This window comes from Garra rufa, chromosome 21 (genome assembly GCF_049309525.1).
Source record: "Garra rufa chromosome 21, GarRuf1.0, whole genome shotgun sequence".
Classification (NCBI taxonomy): domain Eukaryota; kingdom Metazoa; phylum Chordata; class Actinopteri; order Cypriniformes; family Cyprinidae; genus Garra; species Garra rufa.
The window spans coordinates 21,623,393-21,640,335 of NC_133381.1; the positions used below are offsets into that span (position 1 = coordinate 21,623,393).

General features: G+C 35.6%; 1 protein-coding gene across 1 annotated transcript in view; it reads left to right on the forward strand.

Annotated features, from left to right (window-relative positions):
- The window catches only part of ush2a (Usher syndrome 2A (autosomal recessive, mild)), a 356,033-nt gene that overhangs the window by 222,908 nt on the left and 116,182 nt on the right, over positions 1-16,943 (forward strand). The window contains exons 41-44 of the mRNA XM_073826569.1: positions 6,346-6,674; positions 10,708-10,830; positions 11,464-11,627; positions 11,769-11,978. Of these exons, the coding sequence (XP_073682670.1) occupies positions 6,346-6,674; positions 10,708-10,830; positions 11,464-11,627; positions 11,769-11,978 (826 nt within the window). The remainder of the gene's footprint in view (positions 1-6,345; positions 6,675-10,707; positions 10,831-11,463; positions 11,628-11,768; positions 11,979-16,943) is intronic.

Genomic DNA, 16,943 nt, shown 5'->3' on the forward strand with positions numbered 1-16,943 from the left:
GATTGTTAGTGAGAAGCTACAGTATTTCTTCCCATTAATGCCACGCCCAGAGCATCCATCATTATTCCAGTGACACCCTCATGCTCTGAGAACATTGATACGCATGGTTTCCAGAGCTCATTATTAAGGAACAGCCAATTAAGACTGTCAGAGTATTGTGGGAACCCCTCATGAATGTGCCCTTGGTCATCTAGGTCAGTGGTTCCCAACCTTTTTTACTCCGGGGCCCCCTCTTTCTCTGGTCAATTTTGCAAGGCCCCCTATCCTGACATGTCCTCTTATACTGTACTTCCACTGTAAAAAGTATTTAATTTTTAGACCTCTTTTTTATCAACAAAAACATTTGTTTTGCCTTATTATTCTTCCACTGCATGTTTAAAAAACATGGGTGCGCCTGTCCAAAACTCTATTTCAAAATAGAGCCCTACAATCTTTAGCTTTTTTTTTTCAGAAATTGTTCTTTGTTTTAATTTTTCTGATAATCGGATGATATATTTATATTTTTTGGCAAACAAACAGAGGTTTACTTTAAAATTATATTCAGTTAAAAAGTTTTAATAATAGTAGTATTTTTTTCTACAATTAAGTGGTTAATTGATCTGAATAAATCTTGTTCCCTTACGGAGGGAACTCTACGCTGCGTCCTGGTGGACACTATGGGAACCTTCTTCAGCATGACCGGTTCTGAAACAAATGTATAGAACAACGACAGTGAACTTGACACTGGCCGGCGCCATACCTCCGTCAGACAAAAAGATGGTAATGTGCTCTCAGGCACCTGCTTTTATACTAGCAGGCGCCTGATGATGATGTCATAGGCTGGCGCCGGCCAGTGTCAAGTTCACTGTCGTTGTTCTATACATTTGTTTCAGAACCGGTCATGCTGAAGGCAGTTCCCATAGTGTCCACCAGGACGCAGCGTCTCGTTCCCTGTCCTCAGGGAACTAGGGTTACCTACGTAACCTGAGACGTTTTTCATATAAATTGTTTTATGTAAATTATTTAAATAGGAATATATAAACACCTACATTATACTGTACAAAAGTAATACAAGATTAATATAGTTCTGTTACATGTTAAACTGTACTTTTATTTTTAAAAGGTTGCCGTTAAGTTTCTGTGTGCATACAGTATGATATGATGCTAGTTTTCTCAAATGAAACGGTAAAATTGACAAGAAGTGACACTCACAGCAGCTTTGGAGATTGAGTTCATGTGTTCATGTGAGATACAAAGGCCAAACATTACCGGGAGCGTCACGCGTGCTTCAGTGAGCAACGCGTCTCCGCAATGCATACATAGAGGCAAACGGGATTCATATTGAGACTGCCTTTTTGCATTTCAGTTTTCACAGACACTAGTCCATATCACAATTCGAATTAAGTGACAGACCAACTTTTGATTTATTCTTCCAAAAAAATTGACGAATTCCGTGGCATTCCGCGCTATAGTAAATTCCGTTTTCATGAATGAAGTCTGCGATCCAGTCCTTGTTTTCCCAGAGGAGACATTGTAAACGCGCGGCCGTTTAGAGACAGAAATGACATGCCGTCATCATGTAAATAAGATAAATAACATAAGGCTATTTAGTTTGTTTAATAAAAGAACAAGGTATAGACCAGGGCCCGTATTCTTAAAGATTCTAAGAATCCTCTCAGAAAGCTTTTAATTTAGCTTAAAAATTCCTATGTAGGAGTCTTAGTTTAAGAGTGATTCAGGATCAATCAAAGAGCAACTCTGAGTAAAGAAAAGACAAAAACTTTTATCTTAATATGGAGGCGGGGTTGACCCCGTTGCTAGCTATGACACAGCCTTTTGAAGACTGTGATTGGTTGGTTGTCCAAGAAGGAAATAAAAGAGCACTTTTAAGTGTAGGGTCTAGTTTAAGCCTTCACTCTGAAATTATAGGCATGATTTTTCCTGTTTTACCGCACTACCGCACACACACATCATATAAGTTTATATATTTTATATGTTTATATATTTTTATTTACCACGCTGTTAATGTTGTATTTAATGTATTTGATAAGTAATGAACAGCAGCACATTAAGGTTGTGAAAGTGCTGTAATTGTTTGTGTGATCTCTTTGCTTATAGAAGGTTGTGGACATACCCAAATTATTACTGCTGCATAGTTGCATTGTTTCCAGTTGCCAAATAAGTTCATGTAATAAATCTAGTGATTTCTTCCATTTCTGCACTGTCAGAGATGTTAGCATGTCTCTAATAAAATCAGTCACAAACATTATATCTGCACATATATCTCATGTGTAGCATCTTATGAAATCAATCTCATGCATTGTGTGCAAAATATTGCATTGCCCTCCTCATGTTTTGTCAATGTTCTCCACTGCTAAAGAAACTCTTAAGCCTCTTTGGACCTTAAGACCTCTTTTAAGGGTTAAGAATCTTTCTGAATTACTTTTTTCTTTACTAGGATCTTTTCTTTAATTTTAAGAGGAAACACCCACATTTCTAAGAATTTTCTTAGAATTTTGTCACTAGGAGCAACTCTTTGCACTAAGATTTTTTATGAATACGGGCCCTGTTCTATAGGAAAGATAACCTTAAATGACTTCTATTGTGATCTGGCGCTATATAGAAAAATAAAATGAACTTGACGTTCAAGGGGGCGGGGGGTGCCGTTGTAATGGTAGGGGAAACACTGCTATATGTGCAGCGGTTGGAAGTTTTGAGCCGCCACTCAGTCTGTTTTTAACAGTGCGTCGAGTCCGAAGCAATCAATCACAGAACACGAGAGTGGCCGTGCTTTGATCGTTCTTTATTTAGCTATAATATAATAAAATTAAACAATTATAGGATAATATTTAAATTAATTTTAAGATATCTCGTGGCCCCCCTGGAGGATCACTGAGGCCCCCTGGTGGGCTGCGGCCCACAGGTTGGGAACCACTGATCTAGGTAATACTTTTAGGATTGTACTACTTTATTTTGTGTCTGTAAGATACATAAAGCATGCCAGACCTTATTAACACTTTGACAAAGTAGATTTGAGTGTTTCAAGGCAAACTGCTCAGACATCCCTGTTATTCAACAGACACAATACTCAAGAGGGCTAGGTAGCTTGCAGTCTTTTGGCTGGTTTACAAGTTGGATTTAAGGGGCGTTAATGTAACCAAACAAGCTTTGCAGCTTAGATCCTGCAGTGTGTAAATACACCCGTGCACCCCTCTCTTTCTCTCTTTGTTATTTGTTGTGTGCTAGTGCCAAGAAACACGGACAGAAATGCTTACCACTTCAAACAAAGGCGGCATTTGCATAAACTTGCTTGAATTATTCATTTTCCCCTAACCCCAGGTTTAGTGTATTGTAATACCATTATTATTTCATTAATTTGTTAACTGCTGCATTTGTATGTAACTGGATGAGAACTCTTCTACATGTAAAAGCCAAAAAACAACTGTTCGCATTAGCATACGTTATTTTAAATTCCTGTTGAGATGCTAGCAGTCTCCACGGTGCTCACGGCAACTCTTTGTTAGCAAGCGTTGATGATTTCATTTTAGTGAGCTGCCATGCTGCCTGCTACATAAGCAGCTGCCTTCTAAGGCAGTATACTGACCATCATGGGGATGATTTGGAACGCTCTAGCACATTGTGCTCTGCATGGGAGACTCAATGTGCAGTGGAGTTCAACAAAGTTAGCATGTTGCAGGCGTAATAGTACTATAAACATAACAATACATAAAACAAATAGGATAAAATAAATAATTTTTAATAACACAAAACTTCTTTTATCAATACTTTTACTAATACTTTTTTTATTTAATTTGAATGTAATGAATATTATGAATGCTGTAGGTAGGGTGGGCGATATGACTCGAAGTAATTTTATTTCACGGTATATATATATTTATATATATCATAATATAGTTATTTTTGCTTCAAATAATGTCTTTATGATATCAAAATTTTTGATACTATAGAAATTTCAGAATTCTTGTCACCAGTGTCAATATCACAAAAAACTAATACTAGCCTAAAAAAATAAATAAATAAAAAACTCAAGCTCACTGAAGACAAAAAACAGTCAGCGATTAAGAAAAATAAACTAATTACAAGCAATAGGACAAAAAAATACAAAAGAATAAATAAACAAGAAATATTTCATACATTGTATTAGTAATCAAATGTATGAAAAACATATTCTTCACTGTGTAAATTAAATATATACAGTTTAAGTCAAAAGTTTACATACACCTTGTAGAATATGCAAAATGTTAATTATTTTACCAAAATAAGAGGGATCAAAATGCATGTTATTTTTTATTTAGTACTGACCTGAATAAGATATTTCACATAAAAGGCATTTACATATAGTCCAAGAGAAAATAATAGTTGAATTTATAAAAATGACCCTTTTCCAAAGTTTACATACACTTGATTCTTACTGTGTTTTTACCTGAATGATCCACAGCTGTTTCTTTTTTTTCTTTCTTTTTTTTTTCTTTTTTGTTTAGTGGTAGTTGTTCATGAGTTCTTTGTTTGTCTTGAACAGTAAACTGTCCGCTGTTCTTCAAAAAAATCCTTTAGGACCAAACAAATTCTTTATTGAATTTGAAAGGTAAATGTCACTTATTTTGTCTTGGGAAGCATCTAAGTATCTTCTGTAGCTTCTGAATGGCAGTACTAAATGAAAAAATATGATATTTAGGCAAAATAAGAAAAATGTACACATCTTAATTCTGTTCAAAAGTTTTCAGCCTCAGCTCTTAATGCATTGTGTTTCCTTCTAAAGCATTGGTGAGTGTTTAAACCTTCTGTAATAGTTGCATATGAGTCCCTCAGTTGTCCTCAGTGTGAAAAGATGGATGTCAAAGTCATACAGTCATTGTTGGCAAGGGCTCAAATACACAAAAATGCTGAAAAACCAAACAATTTGTGGGACCTTAAGGGACAAAGAAGGGACTCATGAACAATCATAACTAACAAAATAACAACAACTAAAACACACACACAGCTGTGGATCATTCAGGTAGCAACACAGTATTAAGAATCAAGTGTATGTAAACTTTTGAACGGGGTCATTTTTATAAATTAAACTATTATTTTCTCTTGTGGACTATATGTTAAAGCTTTTTATGTGAAATATCATATTCAGTTGAGTACTAAATAAAAAATAACATGCATTTAGTATGATCCCTCTTATTTTAGTAAATAATGAACATTTTGCAGATTCTGCAAGGTGTACGTAAACTTTTAATTTAAACTGTATTTCTTTTTTTTTAAGTTACAAAAGTGATTTAGTCAAGAGCAGTAAGAGATTTTCTCTTTTGTTGTTTGATTAACATGAATGACAGAGCAGGAATATTGAACTGCTATCACTTTAAGAGCTGCCCAGATCCAAAATACTGTTATGCTTATGTTGTCTTTCTCAGCTGTTTGCTTTCACTTAAGACCTAAATTACTGTATTTACAGGGATACTTGCAAAAACAGGCATTTTGACACATACAAGTGTGCGTATTACCCGTCGAGGCCTATAAAGTGTCAAAAATATCTTCACGTTGCATGCGTCTCTGACAGCACTTAGAAACAGTCTTTCAGACAGTGCGCATTTAGCAAAATGAGTTCTCTTTTGCTGCTGATTGCATTTAAACAGCTTTAAATTACTTGTTTTTAAACCACAATGCTTATGTCCAAACTATGTTTTCATGACCACATAGCACAACAATGTCATGTAGATGTGTAAGCCCAATAGAAACGATAGTCCAAAATCTCTACCGTTTGACAAATTTCTACCAGTATATAGGCCATCCCTTGCTGTAGATTGTCTTGAAATTAAACTGGATTAAAATGCTTTCTAAAAATGGCCTTCACTCCTGCTTAACCTTTTAATATCCATTATTCTAACTTTTCTCTCATAGCTAATCCTAACTCCTAACATTTATCCAATCCACCGTTTCATCTCCTCTCCTCAGGCATGCACAATATGTTTAATGTGTCCACCAAATGCTGACGCCTCCCTTGCTCCAGAGACAGTATGTACTGCAGCAGCAACAAGCAGCGTTTCCTATGCAATTCCATTAGGATTTCATTATGATCTCCAGAGGCTGAGGCCTCTTTTAAATGTAATGAAAGGAATATTCTGTCTTGGGTCAAAGTCAGGGTGCCTTCGCTTCATCACATGACTTCGGTTCCACAAACTCATCGATCTAAAAGCCTAAGATGATGTGTTGTGATATTGTTCTGGACTCTGGCCCTTTTCTAGAGCCTTGGACACGCTTGTGAAACCATTTTAGTTTATAACTACATGACCACAAGAACACTGTTAGACTCTGGTGTCAAATTTTTCAGGTTCAAATGTGTCCTGTGTTTTACTGCAGGTTACATGGAGCCGTCCGCTCATACCCAATGGAGAAATTGAGCGGTACGAGATCCGCATGCCAGATCCACGCGTCTCGCACACCAATACCTCTGTGCTCAACTGTACTGTTACCAGTCTGCTGCCCTACACCAACTACAGCATCACTGTCCTTGCCTGCTCAGGAGGTGGAGGACATGTTGGAGGCTGCACTGAGAGCCCTCCAACACTGGTTACTACATTACCCACAATCCCAGAAGGTCTGCCATCCCTGTCAGTAGTAGCCATCAGTGAATCTTTTCTGGCTGTTTCATGGCAACTCCCATCAATGCCAAATGGGCCCAACATAAGGTAACCAATTAAAGTTTTATCCATATATCTTAGTTTCCAGACACATTTAAGTAGTAGTACTAATTGAATGTATGTATTTATTTGTGACCCTTGCTGGCAAATTTAGTTAATTTCAGGTTAATTTTGAGCTACAGACATGAAAAGTGAAAACGATTTTGGTTAAATTTCAAGTTTTTACAAAAATTAGTTCATTAAGCCCCCGTCTAGCGATCCCAATGCTTCAAACAGTAATTAAATATGGAGTTAGAATTGTTGCATAATTCCAAATAAATACATTATGATCCACAAATAAATGTAAAGCAATTGACAAAAACCAAGCATATTCACAAAATAGAATCAGATCCACAAATAAATCTTAGAGTTCCACAAACATGAATTATATTCACAAGTAAAAAAAAAAAAAATTAGAATTGCAAATAAAAAACATACAAATTTTTTATTATTCTACAAACACAACTTTGCCCAGCATTTATATGTGAATCGCGTACTGTGCATTTGTAGATCACTACGCGTATTTGTGGATAGCTCTCTGTGCATTTGTAAATCGCTGCACGTATTTGTGGATTTTGAAACATTTCAAGCGTCAAGACGCACACTAATCCACAAATGTATGGACTCCACCCACCTTCTACTTAAGCCAATCAGATACCGGCCACGTGGGGCTGACCAATCGTTGCACGTTCTCGCTCCAACCAATCACGTTTTGCCTTACAATCAATGCGGGACCAGCCGTAATTCAGGACAATTAACCAGTCTCTCTTCAAAATGGACGACCAGGGGTGCGTTTCCCGTACAACAATGTAACACGCTGGTTAACCTCCGTAGTACGATGCATTGTTGTGGAAACGAACTAGCTAGTCACGACTGTTTCCCGAACACAGTTGCATCTCCGTCATTTGAACCACATTAGTTCAACAATGTAGGGCCGTTGTTAATGACATCACGAGTAATAACTTTGGCTATTTAACTGATTGGGGATCTCAAAAATGAAGCTATATTGAACATGGCACCTGATGACAAATTTACTATTTTTTTGGTCCCTGTCATTTCGCTTTATTTGATGTTTGATTCATCGCGGGTTCCCTCTTACTCATACTCCGGGGTTCCCTTAGGCATTTATGCACATGCGTACTTATCAAAAACGGCACTTTAAAGGATGCACAAAAATACATAGATTAAAATTTATATTTAAATTTAATGGACAATATAGATTATACTGCATGTTAGCTTGGTTATTGTGCCAAAGAGCATAATTGTCTGAACCCATATGTCTTGCTAACAAGAAACTATGCTTCTAACCACAGGTTGAGAGCTGTAGTTCCAACCACGTACGTTTGCGATGCTGTTTGCGAATGTTTGTTTGAACTATGGTTTCGGAAAACTCCGAATCTTTGAACTATGTTGGTAATGACAGAACTTGCGACCATAGCTGGCTAACGATGCTTTTGGGAAACGCACCCCTGGTCGTCCATTTTGAAGAGACTGGTTAATTTTCCTGAATTACGGCTGGTCCCGCACTGATTGTAAGGCAAAACGTGATTGGTTGGAGCGAGAACGTGCAACGATTGGTCAGCCCCACGTGGCCGGTATCTGATTGGCTTAAGTAGAAGGTGGGTGGAGTCCATCCATTTGTGGATTAGTGTGCGTCTTGACGCTTGAAATGTTTCAAAATCCACAAATACGCGCAGCGATTTACAAATGCACAGAGAGCTATCCACAAATACGTGTAGCGATCTACAAATGCACAGTACGCGATTCACATATAAATGCCGGGCAAAGTTGTGTTTGTAGAATAAAAAAAATTTGTGGGTACAGTATGGTTTTTTTTATGTGCAATTCTATTTTTTTTTACTTGTGAATATAATTTATGTTTGTGGAACTCTAAGATTTATTTGTTGTTCTCATTCTATTTATTTTGTGAATATGCTTGGTTTTTGTCAATCGCTTTACATTTATTTGTGGATCATAATGTATTTATCTGGAATTATGCAACAATTCTAACTCCATAATTAAACATCTAAAAGTATCTTTATTTGTACATCGTTTAAGAGGAGTACCTTTTTCTCTGCTCGCTTCTAGCACTGCTGCTGACTAAATTGCGCACATAAATGCGATCCCAATCCAAAAACATACTGTATACACACAATTACAGTATTTAAGTAGGCTTTTCACGCAAACATAATCTGTTATGTCTTAAAGTAACAATTTGGGGAACTGTTGAGGAACTGTCTACCTCATTAATGTTAATCTAACAATAAAAGAAAAGACAACTGCTCTTGATTGAAGTGCTTTTGTAGTTTTAATAATGCATTTATTTGCAACACACTGAAGTAATTTTTAAATTTGATTTTTTTTTATGCTTTTATTTAGATGTTAAATGAAAAAGTAATACACTGCACATTTCTTTTTTAGATTAATTCTACTGTTATTTTTTTGCATCTGTTATTATTTTAAATATTAAGATCAAATAAAAAATGGCTATATTGTGATTTGTCATTGTGACTCATTTTGGTAGCACAGGTCACATTATTTATTTGTTTATTTAATGTGTATGCATATGGCTGTAAAATATTTGATAAAACTGAAATTTAAAGTAAAATATTTTTATTTAATTAGTTGTTGTACTAGTATTACTATATTTAAATTATATATAGTTGTAAAATGTGTGTGAAATTGATGTTTACATTCCTCAAAGATATAGGGCTGGGTTTTGACACAAATTTGATTCGCATGCATGCATTTCGATTCGATTTACGATTCAATATCGATTATTTTGGATTTATATCAGATACAGCACATGCCAAATTTCCTCAAGAAAAAAAATCTCGTTTTACTAATGCTGTAAAAATATACATTAGAGGCAGTTTGTACTATGTTACTATAATATTGAAGGTTAAAATTAAATGATTTGTTTACAAATGTTAAATCACACTTTTTTAAAAATCAAGTTACAATTACATAATTATATTTCTAATTTGTTTGAGATATAAACATTTAAATGGTGTCTGTCAAAAAAAACGTGACCGATTTATTCAAGTTTATTTTTTAGCTGACTAACGATTTTATTGTCACGTAATGTTTTTTCTGAGTTAAATACGTTACATAGTTTACAAGCTGTTAAACTGATGACTGATCGATTACATGAGACGGATTTCAGTAAGTTGTACTCTTTCTTTTAACATACCTTCGGATGTTCATTTATGTTTATTTCATGCTGTAACTAGTATTAAAGCAGCCATTTAGTTCACATGGGTTTTGCGCTGCCACTTCTCTTGAACTGAGGAGCTACAGTGATCTGTCACTCCACATTAAACAACACCAAAACAGCATTTATTGTTTGAATATTGTAATAATTGACAGAATTTGAAATCTGAGACTTTGTTTCATAACAAAAGTAACAAAGCACTGAGGTGCGCTATGTTCCGTTCAAGACTGGCTAGACACATTGATTCTTGGGATTTAAAAATCGATATTGTTTTGTAAGAAAGAGAATCGATTAAAATCAATTGTTATATTTAATGTGTATAGATATGGTTGTAAAATGGGAGTTAAAATGAATGTTTACATTCTTCAAAGTGAAATCAAAAATTGTGAGTAATTCATATGGTAAAGGAATTTCTAAAATCTCTAGGGAATAATCCATAACTCTGCCATTTTCTATGAGAACAGCAAGTGTCTCCCTTGGTTGTGAAGAGTGGGGCACAACGTAAAATTCTTGTTCTTTCTGACTGTATATTTTAGTCTGTTTTTGAGCTGATTAGGTGGTAAATAAAGGTCTGTTCACGGCGGATGATTAAAATTCATGACTACTTTTCCCGCTGCTGCTCTGTTTGTTTAACTAGGCTTATAAAGCGCACATTAAGCTGAGCTCTCCTGATTACAGGCAAAATTAGCATTACTGTTGAGGGAGAAAGAAAGAGAGAGAGAAAAGACAAAAGCACAAACCCAGCGAAACAGCGGTGCGGGTGAAATGGCAGGAGGATTGTGGGAGTGGAGCGAGCTCTGATTATCTGGCTGTTTCCGCTGCCCTCAGATTTGAGCTGTTGAGACGGAAAACCCAGCAGCCCCTGGCCTCCCGTCCCCCTGAAGATTTGAATCTGTGGTACAATGTTTACGCAGGAACCAAATTGTTTCATGAAGATAAAGGCCTTAGCAGGTGAGATTACTGAAATTAGCTTTAATGCAAACTTTGCTTGTGTGTACAAAACTGTTTTTGTGCACCGATGCCATCTTTTTAATGCTGTTCAAAGATACTTTGAGCAAATATTCCATAGAATTAAATTGTTTTCCGTTAATCTTTCTCTGGCACTCCTTGTGTGTACACTGAAAAACTCCAACGTAAAAACCCCAAATGTTTCCCGTGTATCACAGGTTCTGTCATTTAGATTCATGTCTGACTTCATTTAAATGTTTTCAGTCCTTGTAAAGATTAACTTTAAGCTTGACTTTATTCAGAATATTTAAATACTCGACTTTTAATGCAGTATTATTAACTTTTGTAAATATCGTACAGCCTCATTCTTATAAACATACAAGTTAATATTGATAATATAGATGGATATATTCAATGGATATATTTATAATAATGCATTAATTTAAGTGTAGTTCCTATTTTTTATATATTTAGATTTTTAATATGAATAAATTAAATGTATTTTAAAAAATAAAATGCAATTTTTTTTGCATTTAAATTATTTCATATGAACATTTTATGTATTATAAAGCAAAAATTCTATGACTGTGGCTTCAGAAAATGTCCTTGTGCATAATGTTTTTAAATGTGTAACAGGTACACATGGTACGAATACAAACTTCTGGTTCACAATGATGTTGGCTACGCTTCAGGGGAGGATGCCACAGGGGTCACACTGGCTGGGCAACCCCTCACCCCCACCAACATATCCATCCAAGTTCTCAATCATACAGCGATCCTGGTCAACTGGTCCACCCCCAGTAAGACTCTAGAATCTCTACATTAAACTTATCCTGGCCCTTGACCGAAAATACATTTCAGGAAGAATCTCTGTTTAGAGAACTTGGTTTTGAGATTGACCTTTAGTGTGTCCTGTCTCTCTCTACATTTTACTTTCCCAGCTCTGCAAGATTTGCAGGGGAGTGTGGAGGACTACATCCTTACGGTTCTGTCCACCCAGCACAGGCAGACTCTTACACTTGACCCCGCTGTGACATCTGTGGTCATCTCTGACCTACAGCCCAGCACAGAGTACAAGCTCTCCTTGACTGTATCCAACGGTGCTCACAACATTACTAGTCCTGAGGTCAACTGCACTACTACTGATGGAGGTGAGTATATGCCACGTGGATGTTTAATACACACATCTATTTTGACTGTCAAGCAAGGCCCCAGATTTGTTATATATTGTTAAACCTTCCAGGTTTGATCAAAGGACTCAAAGGATTAAATGTAGGTATTGTAAAGTGCATGCACTAGTTGTACCTTTTATAATGTTCTTGTTTAGAATAGTTCACCCGAAAATGAAAATTCTGTCATTAATTATTCACCCTCATGTCGTTTCAAACCACTCATCTTCGGAACACAAATTTAGATATTTTGATTTTAAGCTTTCTGACCCTGCATAGATGTTTAAGGCCCAGAAAGGTTGTAATTAAATAGTTAAAATAGTCCATGTGACATCAGTGGTTCAACCTTAATTTTATGAAGCTACGAGAATACTTTTTGTGCACAAAGAAAATAAAAATAGTGACTTTATTCAACCATTTTTTCTCCTCCACATGTTCACAAGAGTGCCACAATGCATCCGTGTACATTCCTCTGCTTCATAAAATTATGGTTCAACCACTGTTGTCACATGGACTATTTTACAGTATCTTCTGAGCTATGTGTATGTGTTCAATGTCGGTATTGGAGAGATTCAGTTGAAAAGAACACTTCCCGTTACTTCCCGAGTCTAAATCTTAATATTGAACATGTTTATGCTGCTCAGTATTTTTGTTGAAATCATGAAACATTTTTGCTCATGATTTGTAATGAATAGAAATAGAAAAAATATTAACCAAAAAGCATCTCTAATTAATTGAAATCATGAAAAGCAATTTAATAAAAGTTGAACAACAGTCACATTTTAAGGCCCTATGAAATACAGTTTTTTTTTTTCTTAACTTATTCTGTTTTCTATAAATTTTCAGGGTTCCATTTTAATGATTTAGTTAAATTTTATAATCAAAAGCATCTCTAAATAACTGATTTTATTTAAAAAAAATATATATATTATTGTTATAATATTTATTAAATACTGTGTTGTGTATTTAGATTTTTCTGGTAAATAAATTCTGGTAAATATTTTTTTTTGATAAATATTATTTTAGTAGTAGTAATGCTATCATTACATTGTTTCTTCAACTTTTATTTTGACGGGTTGCTGTTACGACTTTTAAAGGGGCACTATTATGCTCTTTTAAAAAGTCTTTATTTAGTTTTAGGGGTTCACTAGAACATGCTCTCATGCTTGGTGAAAACGCATTATTTTTCACATAATTTACATTATTATAATAGCTTTCTCCCCAGCCTGGCACAAATGGCTCGATTAGTTCCGGGTTTGATGAATGCTCACCCTCCGAAAAACTAAATGTGTTGTAATTGGTTAGCAGTCCCACTGCATTGCGATTGATGCCCAGCTTAGATGGCGTTTCAATACTGCCACGCCCCTTTTCAAAGCAGCAAGTTCTGTGTAGAACTGTGCAAGCTAGATTAAAGTGATTCTTACGTTTTAAATATGGATATTTTTCTTACAAAAACACATCGGTTCGCTACAGGAGACTTTTATTGACCCCTCTGGAGCCATGTGAAGCACTTTTTATTATGGATCGATGCACTTTATTGGACTTGTTTTGTACTGATGGACAGAAACATCAGTCTATGCTGTTCTAAAGCTTGGGAGTACCAGGATAATTTTTAATATAAGTCTGATTGCATTTGTCTGAATGAAGGAAGTCATATACACTTAGGATGCATGGAGGGTAAATAATACGCTACAGTAGTGTTGGTCCTATCGTCCGCCTGCGAGATCGCCGATACATGATATTATCATTATTGTGCTAATCTATTTAATTATTTATGCTCGAAACCAGCTCCAGCATAAGGCTAGTGAAGCTATCTACACTGAATGATGAATAAATCTTTTACCACAGACTGCACGTCTACAGCATAGCTCCGACGCGGCCACTGATGACTGTCACTCTAGTCAGTGCATGTGTTTATATCAGCCACGGCTCTGCATGTGTTTCGACCCTCTGTACTGCACACATCAACAGCGCAGCTTCAACATGGCGACCGGAGCAGTTCGCGGCCACTTTAGTCAATGCTTGCGTTTATACCACCCGCCCTGCGGCTCACTAAAGCATCCCAGAAGCGGTTGACCATGCTACATCGCTAAAGTTAGGCTAATCCCCCACCTCGTCCCAGGTGCTGAAACGCTGCGAGTGTCACACATGCTTCAGTATGTAGTAAGCAAAACCGCGCGTCTGCGCCATTCATTCACACAGAGACAGAACAGAACATGCAGGATTCGTGTTTAAATAATGTTTTTGTGACTTAATATTCACAGACACTAGTCCATACCATGTTTTGATTTAAGTGTACTGACCTACTTTTGATTTATCCATCCAAAATTTGGCAAATTCCGTGTTATACAGTAAATTCCATTTTTATGACTGGATTCCACGATTCCATTCACGTTTTCTGCACCGCGGAAATCATAGGGCCCTAGTAACTTTATAATTGTCTTTACTGTCACTCTTGATTAATTTAATGTATCCTTGCTGAATAAAAGTATAAATATATTTTTAAAAATTGACCCAAAACTTTGAATAGTCGTGTAAGTTTCATCAACCTATTTCATCTCACTAATGTAAATAGCTACTATTTTTGCCATATTCTAGAACAAAAACACAAGGAGGTGTCTTTGTCAATTAGACTCTTTTAATTTATATGTACGGTCTTGTTTTCTCCAACTGCACAAGAAATGTAAAAGTTTGCAAAGTGTCTTAGGTGATATTTAAAATCCAAGTGGTTTCAGCTGAAATATGGAGTTTGCTAGACCACAGCCATCTCTGTATGTTAAACTGGATGGAATTTGGATTGAAGATATTGGCTAATTATGGTTTTCCTGTCAACACTTCAAATATTCCTGTGATTTCTGTCAGCCTACCTCTCTCATATCACTCCAGCAGCCCCTGCTCACAGAGATAAAAAAAACGGATGAGGAGAAGAACTGATTGATTGAATATTTTCCCTCAGTACTCTAAAGGCAAACCTCACAAGCTGCGGAAAATTTGCCTTTACCAAAATTTTGATATCTTGACCTCTGTGCTGTGATCAATAGTCATTAAGCTGTCCTCTCACACAGTTAATGTACTGATTCACTGATAGCACAGGAAACAGATGAAAGCTCAGCAAACCTCTTACATACGCACACACACACACACTGTGGTGTAAGTTAAAGGCCTTTCACACTAAAAACTAAACATCTGGCTTTCCATAACATGCTTCAACTTCTCTCGCTCCTACCTATCAGTATAATTAAAACCATTAGATATCATTTTCTCCTAAATAAAGGTTACAGGTCATTTACCAAAGAGCTAGTAGTGGTGCCTTCATTATTTTACAGCCTAAAGGGTAGCTTATTAAAAGCAGTTGAACTTAAAGATCATACTATGCTGCATGATAGTGTATATGTTAAGAGCCTGCTAATTAAAAACCAGAATGGAGACGAGGTTGTCCATGCGAAGTCTTGCATTAATAATACAGCAGAAGAAATTACATGGAAAGATATGCTTCAGGAGAGCACTGATATCGGTCACATCCAAGTATGTCTCATTGCTCTTTTGGTCAGTGATGGGGAGTAACAAGCGGCCACTAAGCATTTTTTAATAACTTGAGTAGTTCAGCTGCATTCTAAACAGTGCTAAGCTAAGTTTTCAAACTTTTTTTAAGTAGCTGTTTAATAATTGAGTCAATAACCAAATGTGCTCTCAGCTCTCCAATGCATCTTCTGTCTCATATGCCACATTGGGAAGTTGGTTAGCTCAGACAGTTCCTGAAAATTAACCATTTGACAAATGATTGACTGATTCATTTGAGTCCCTGTGCTTTATTTTAAAGTTTTTGTAATAGTGGTGTTCATTGCATTATTATTGATTGTTTTCTGTAGTGTATATTATGGGGCTTTAGATTTGTTTTATTTAATTTAGTGTAAATTTATCTGTTCAAACTTTATCTCTTTATTAAGATATTTTAGTGGTAGATAATTACTGCTCTGCTCTTAAAAAAAAAAACATGTGAGAGATTATTTAATATACAGTTGAAGTCAAAAGTTTACATACACCTTGCAGAACCTTATTTTACCAAAACAAGAGGGATTATACAAAATGCATGTTATATTTTATTATAAATAAGATAATTTACTTAAAAAAAACATTTACACAGTCCACATGAGATTTTTTTTTTTAAATGACCCCTTTCAAAAGTTTACATACACTTGATTCTTAATAGTGTGTTGTTACTTGAATAATCCACAGCTGTGTTTTTTTTTTTAATGAAAGTTGTTCATCAGTCCCATGAGTCCCTTGACTGTGTAAAAATGTGCACATCTTCATTTTGTTCAAAACTGACACTCTGCTCTTAATGCATTGTTTTTCTTTCTGAAGCATCAGTAAGCATTTGAACCTTCTGTAATAGTTGCATATGAGACATTCAGTTGTCCTCAGTGTGCAAAAAATATACAGTCATTGTTGGAAAGGGTTAAAATACACAAAAGTTCTGAAAAACCAAAGAATTTGTGCAACCTGAAGGATTTTTCTGAAGAATAGCAGGCAGTTTAATGGTTCAGGACAAACAAGGGACTCATGAACAACTATCACTAAACAAAACAAAAACAAAAAACAGCTGTGGATCATTCAGGTAAGAACACTGTATTAAGAATCACATGTATGTAAAATTTTGAACTTTTAAATTCAGCTATTATTTTCTCTTGTGGACTACATGTAAACGTCTTTTACGTGAAATATCTCATACCAGTCAGTACTAAAAAAAAATGCATTTTGTAGGACCCCTCTCATTTTGGTAAAATAATGAACATTTTGCAGATTCTGCAGCTTGAGAGTTTAAAAGAAGCTTCTCCAACATTACTTATTTACTTATTTACTTACTAGCTTTTTTTTTTTATTTATTGTCTAATGAAAATATTGATAAGTGATTTATTTTAATAATCCTTGCTTCATAATAATGAA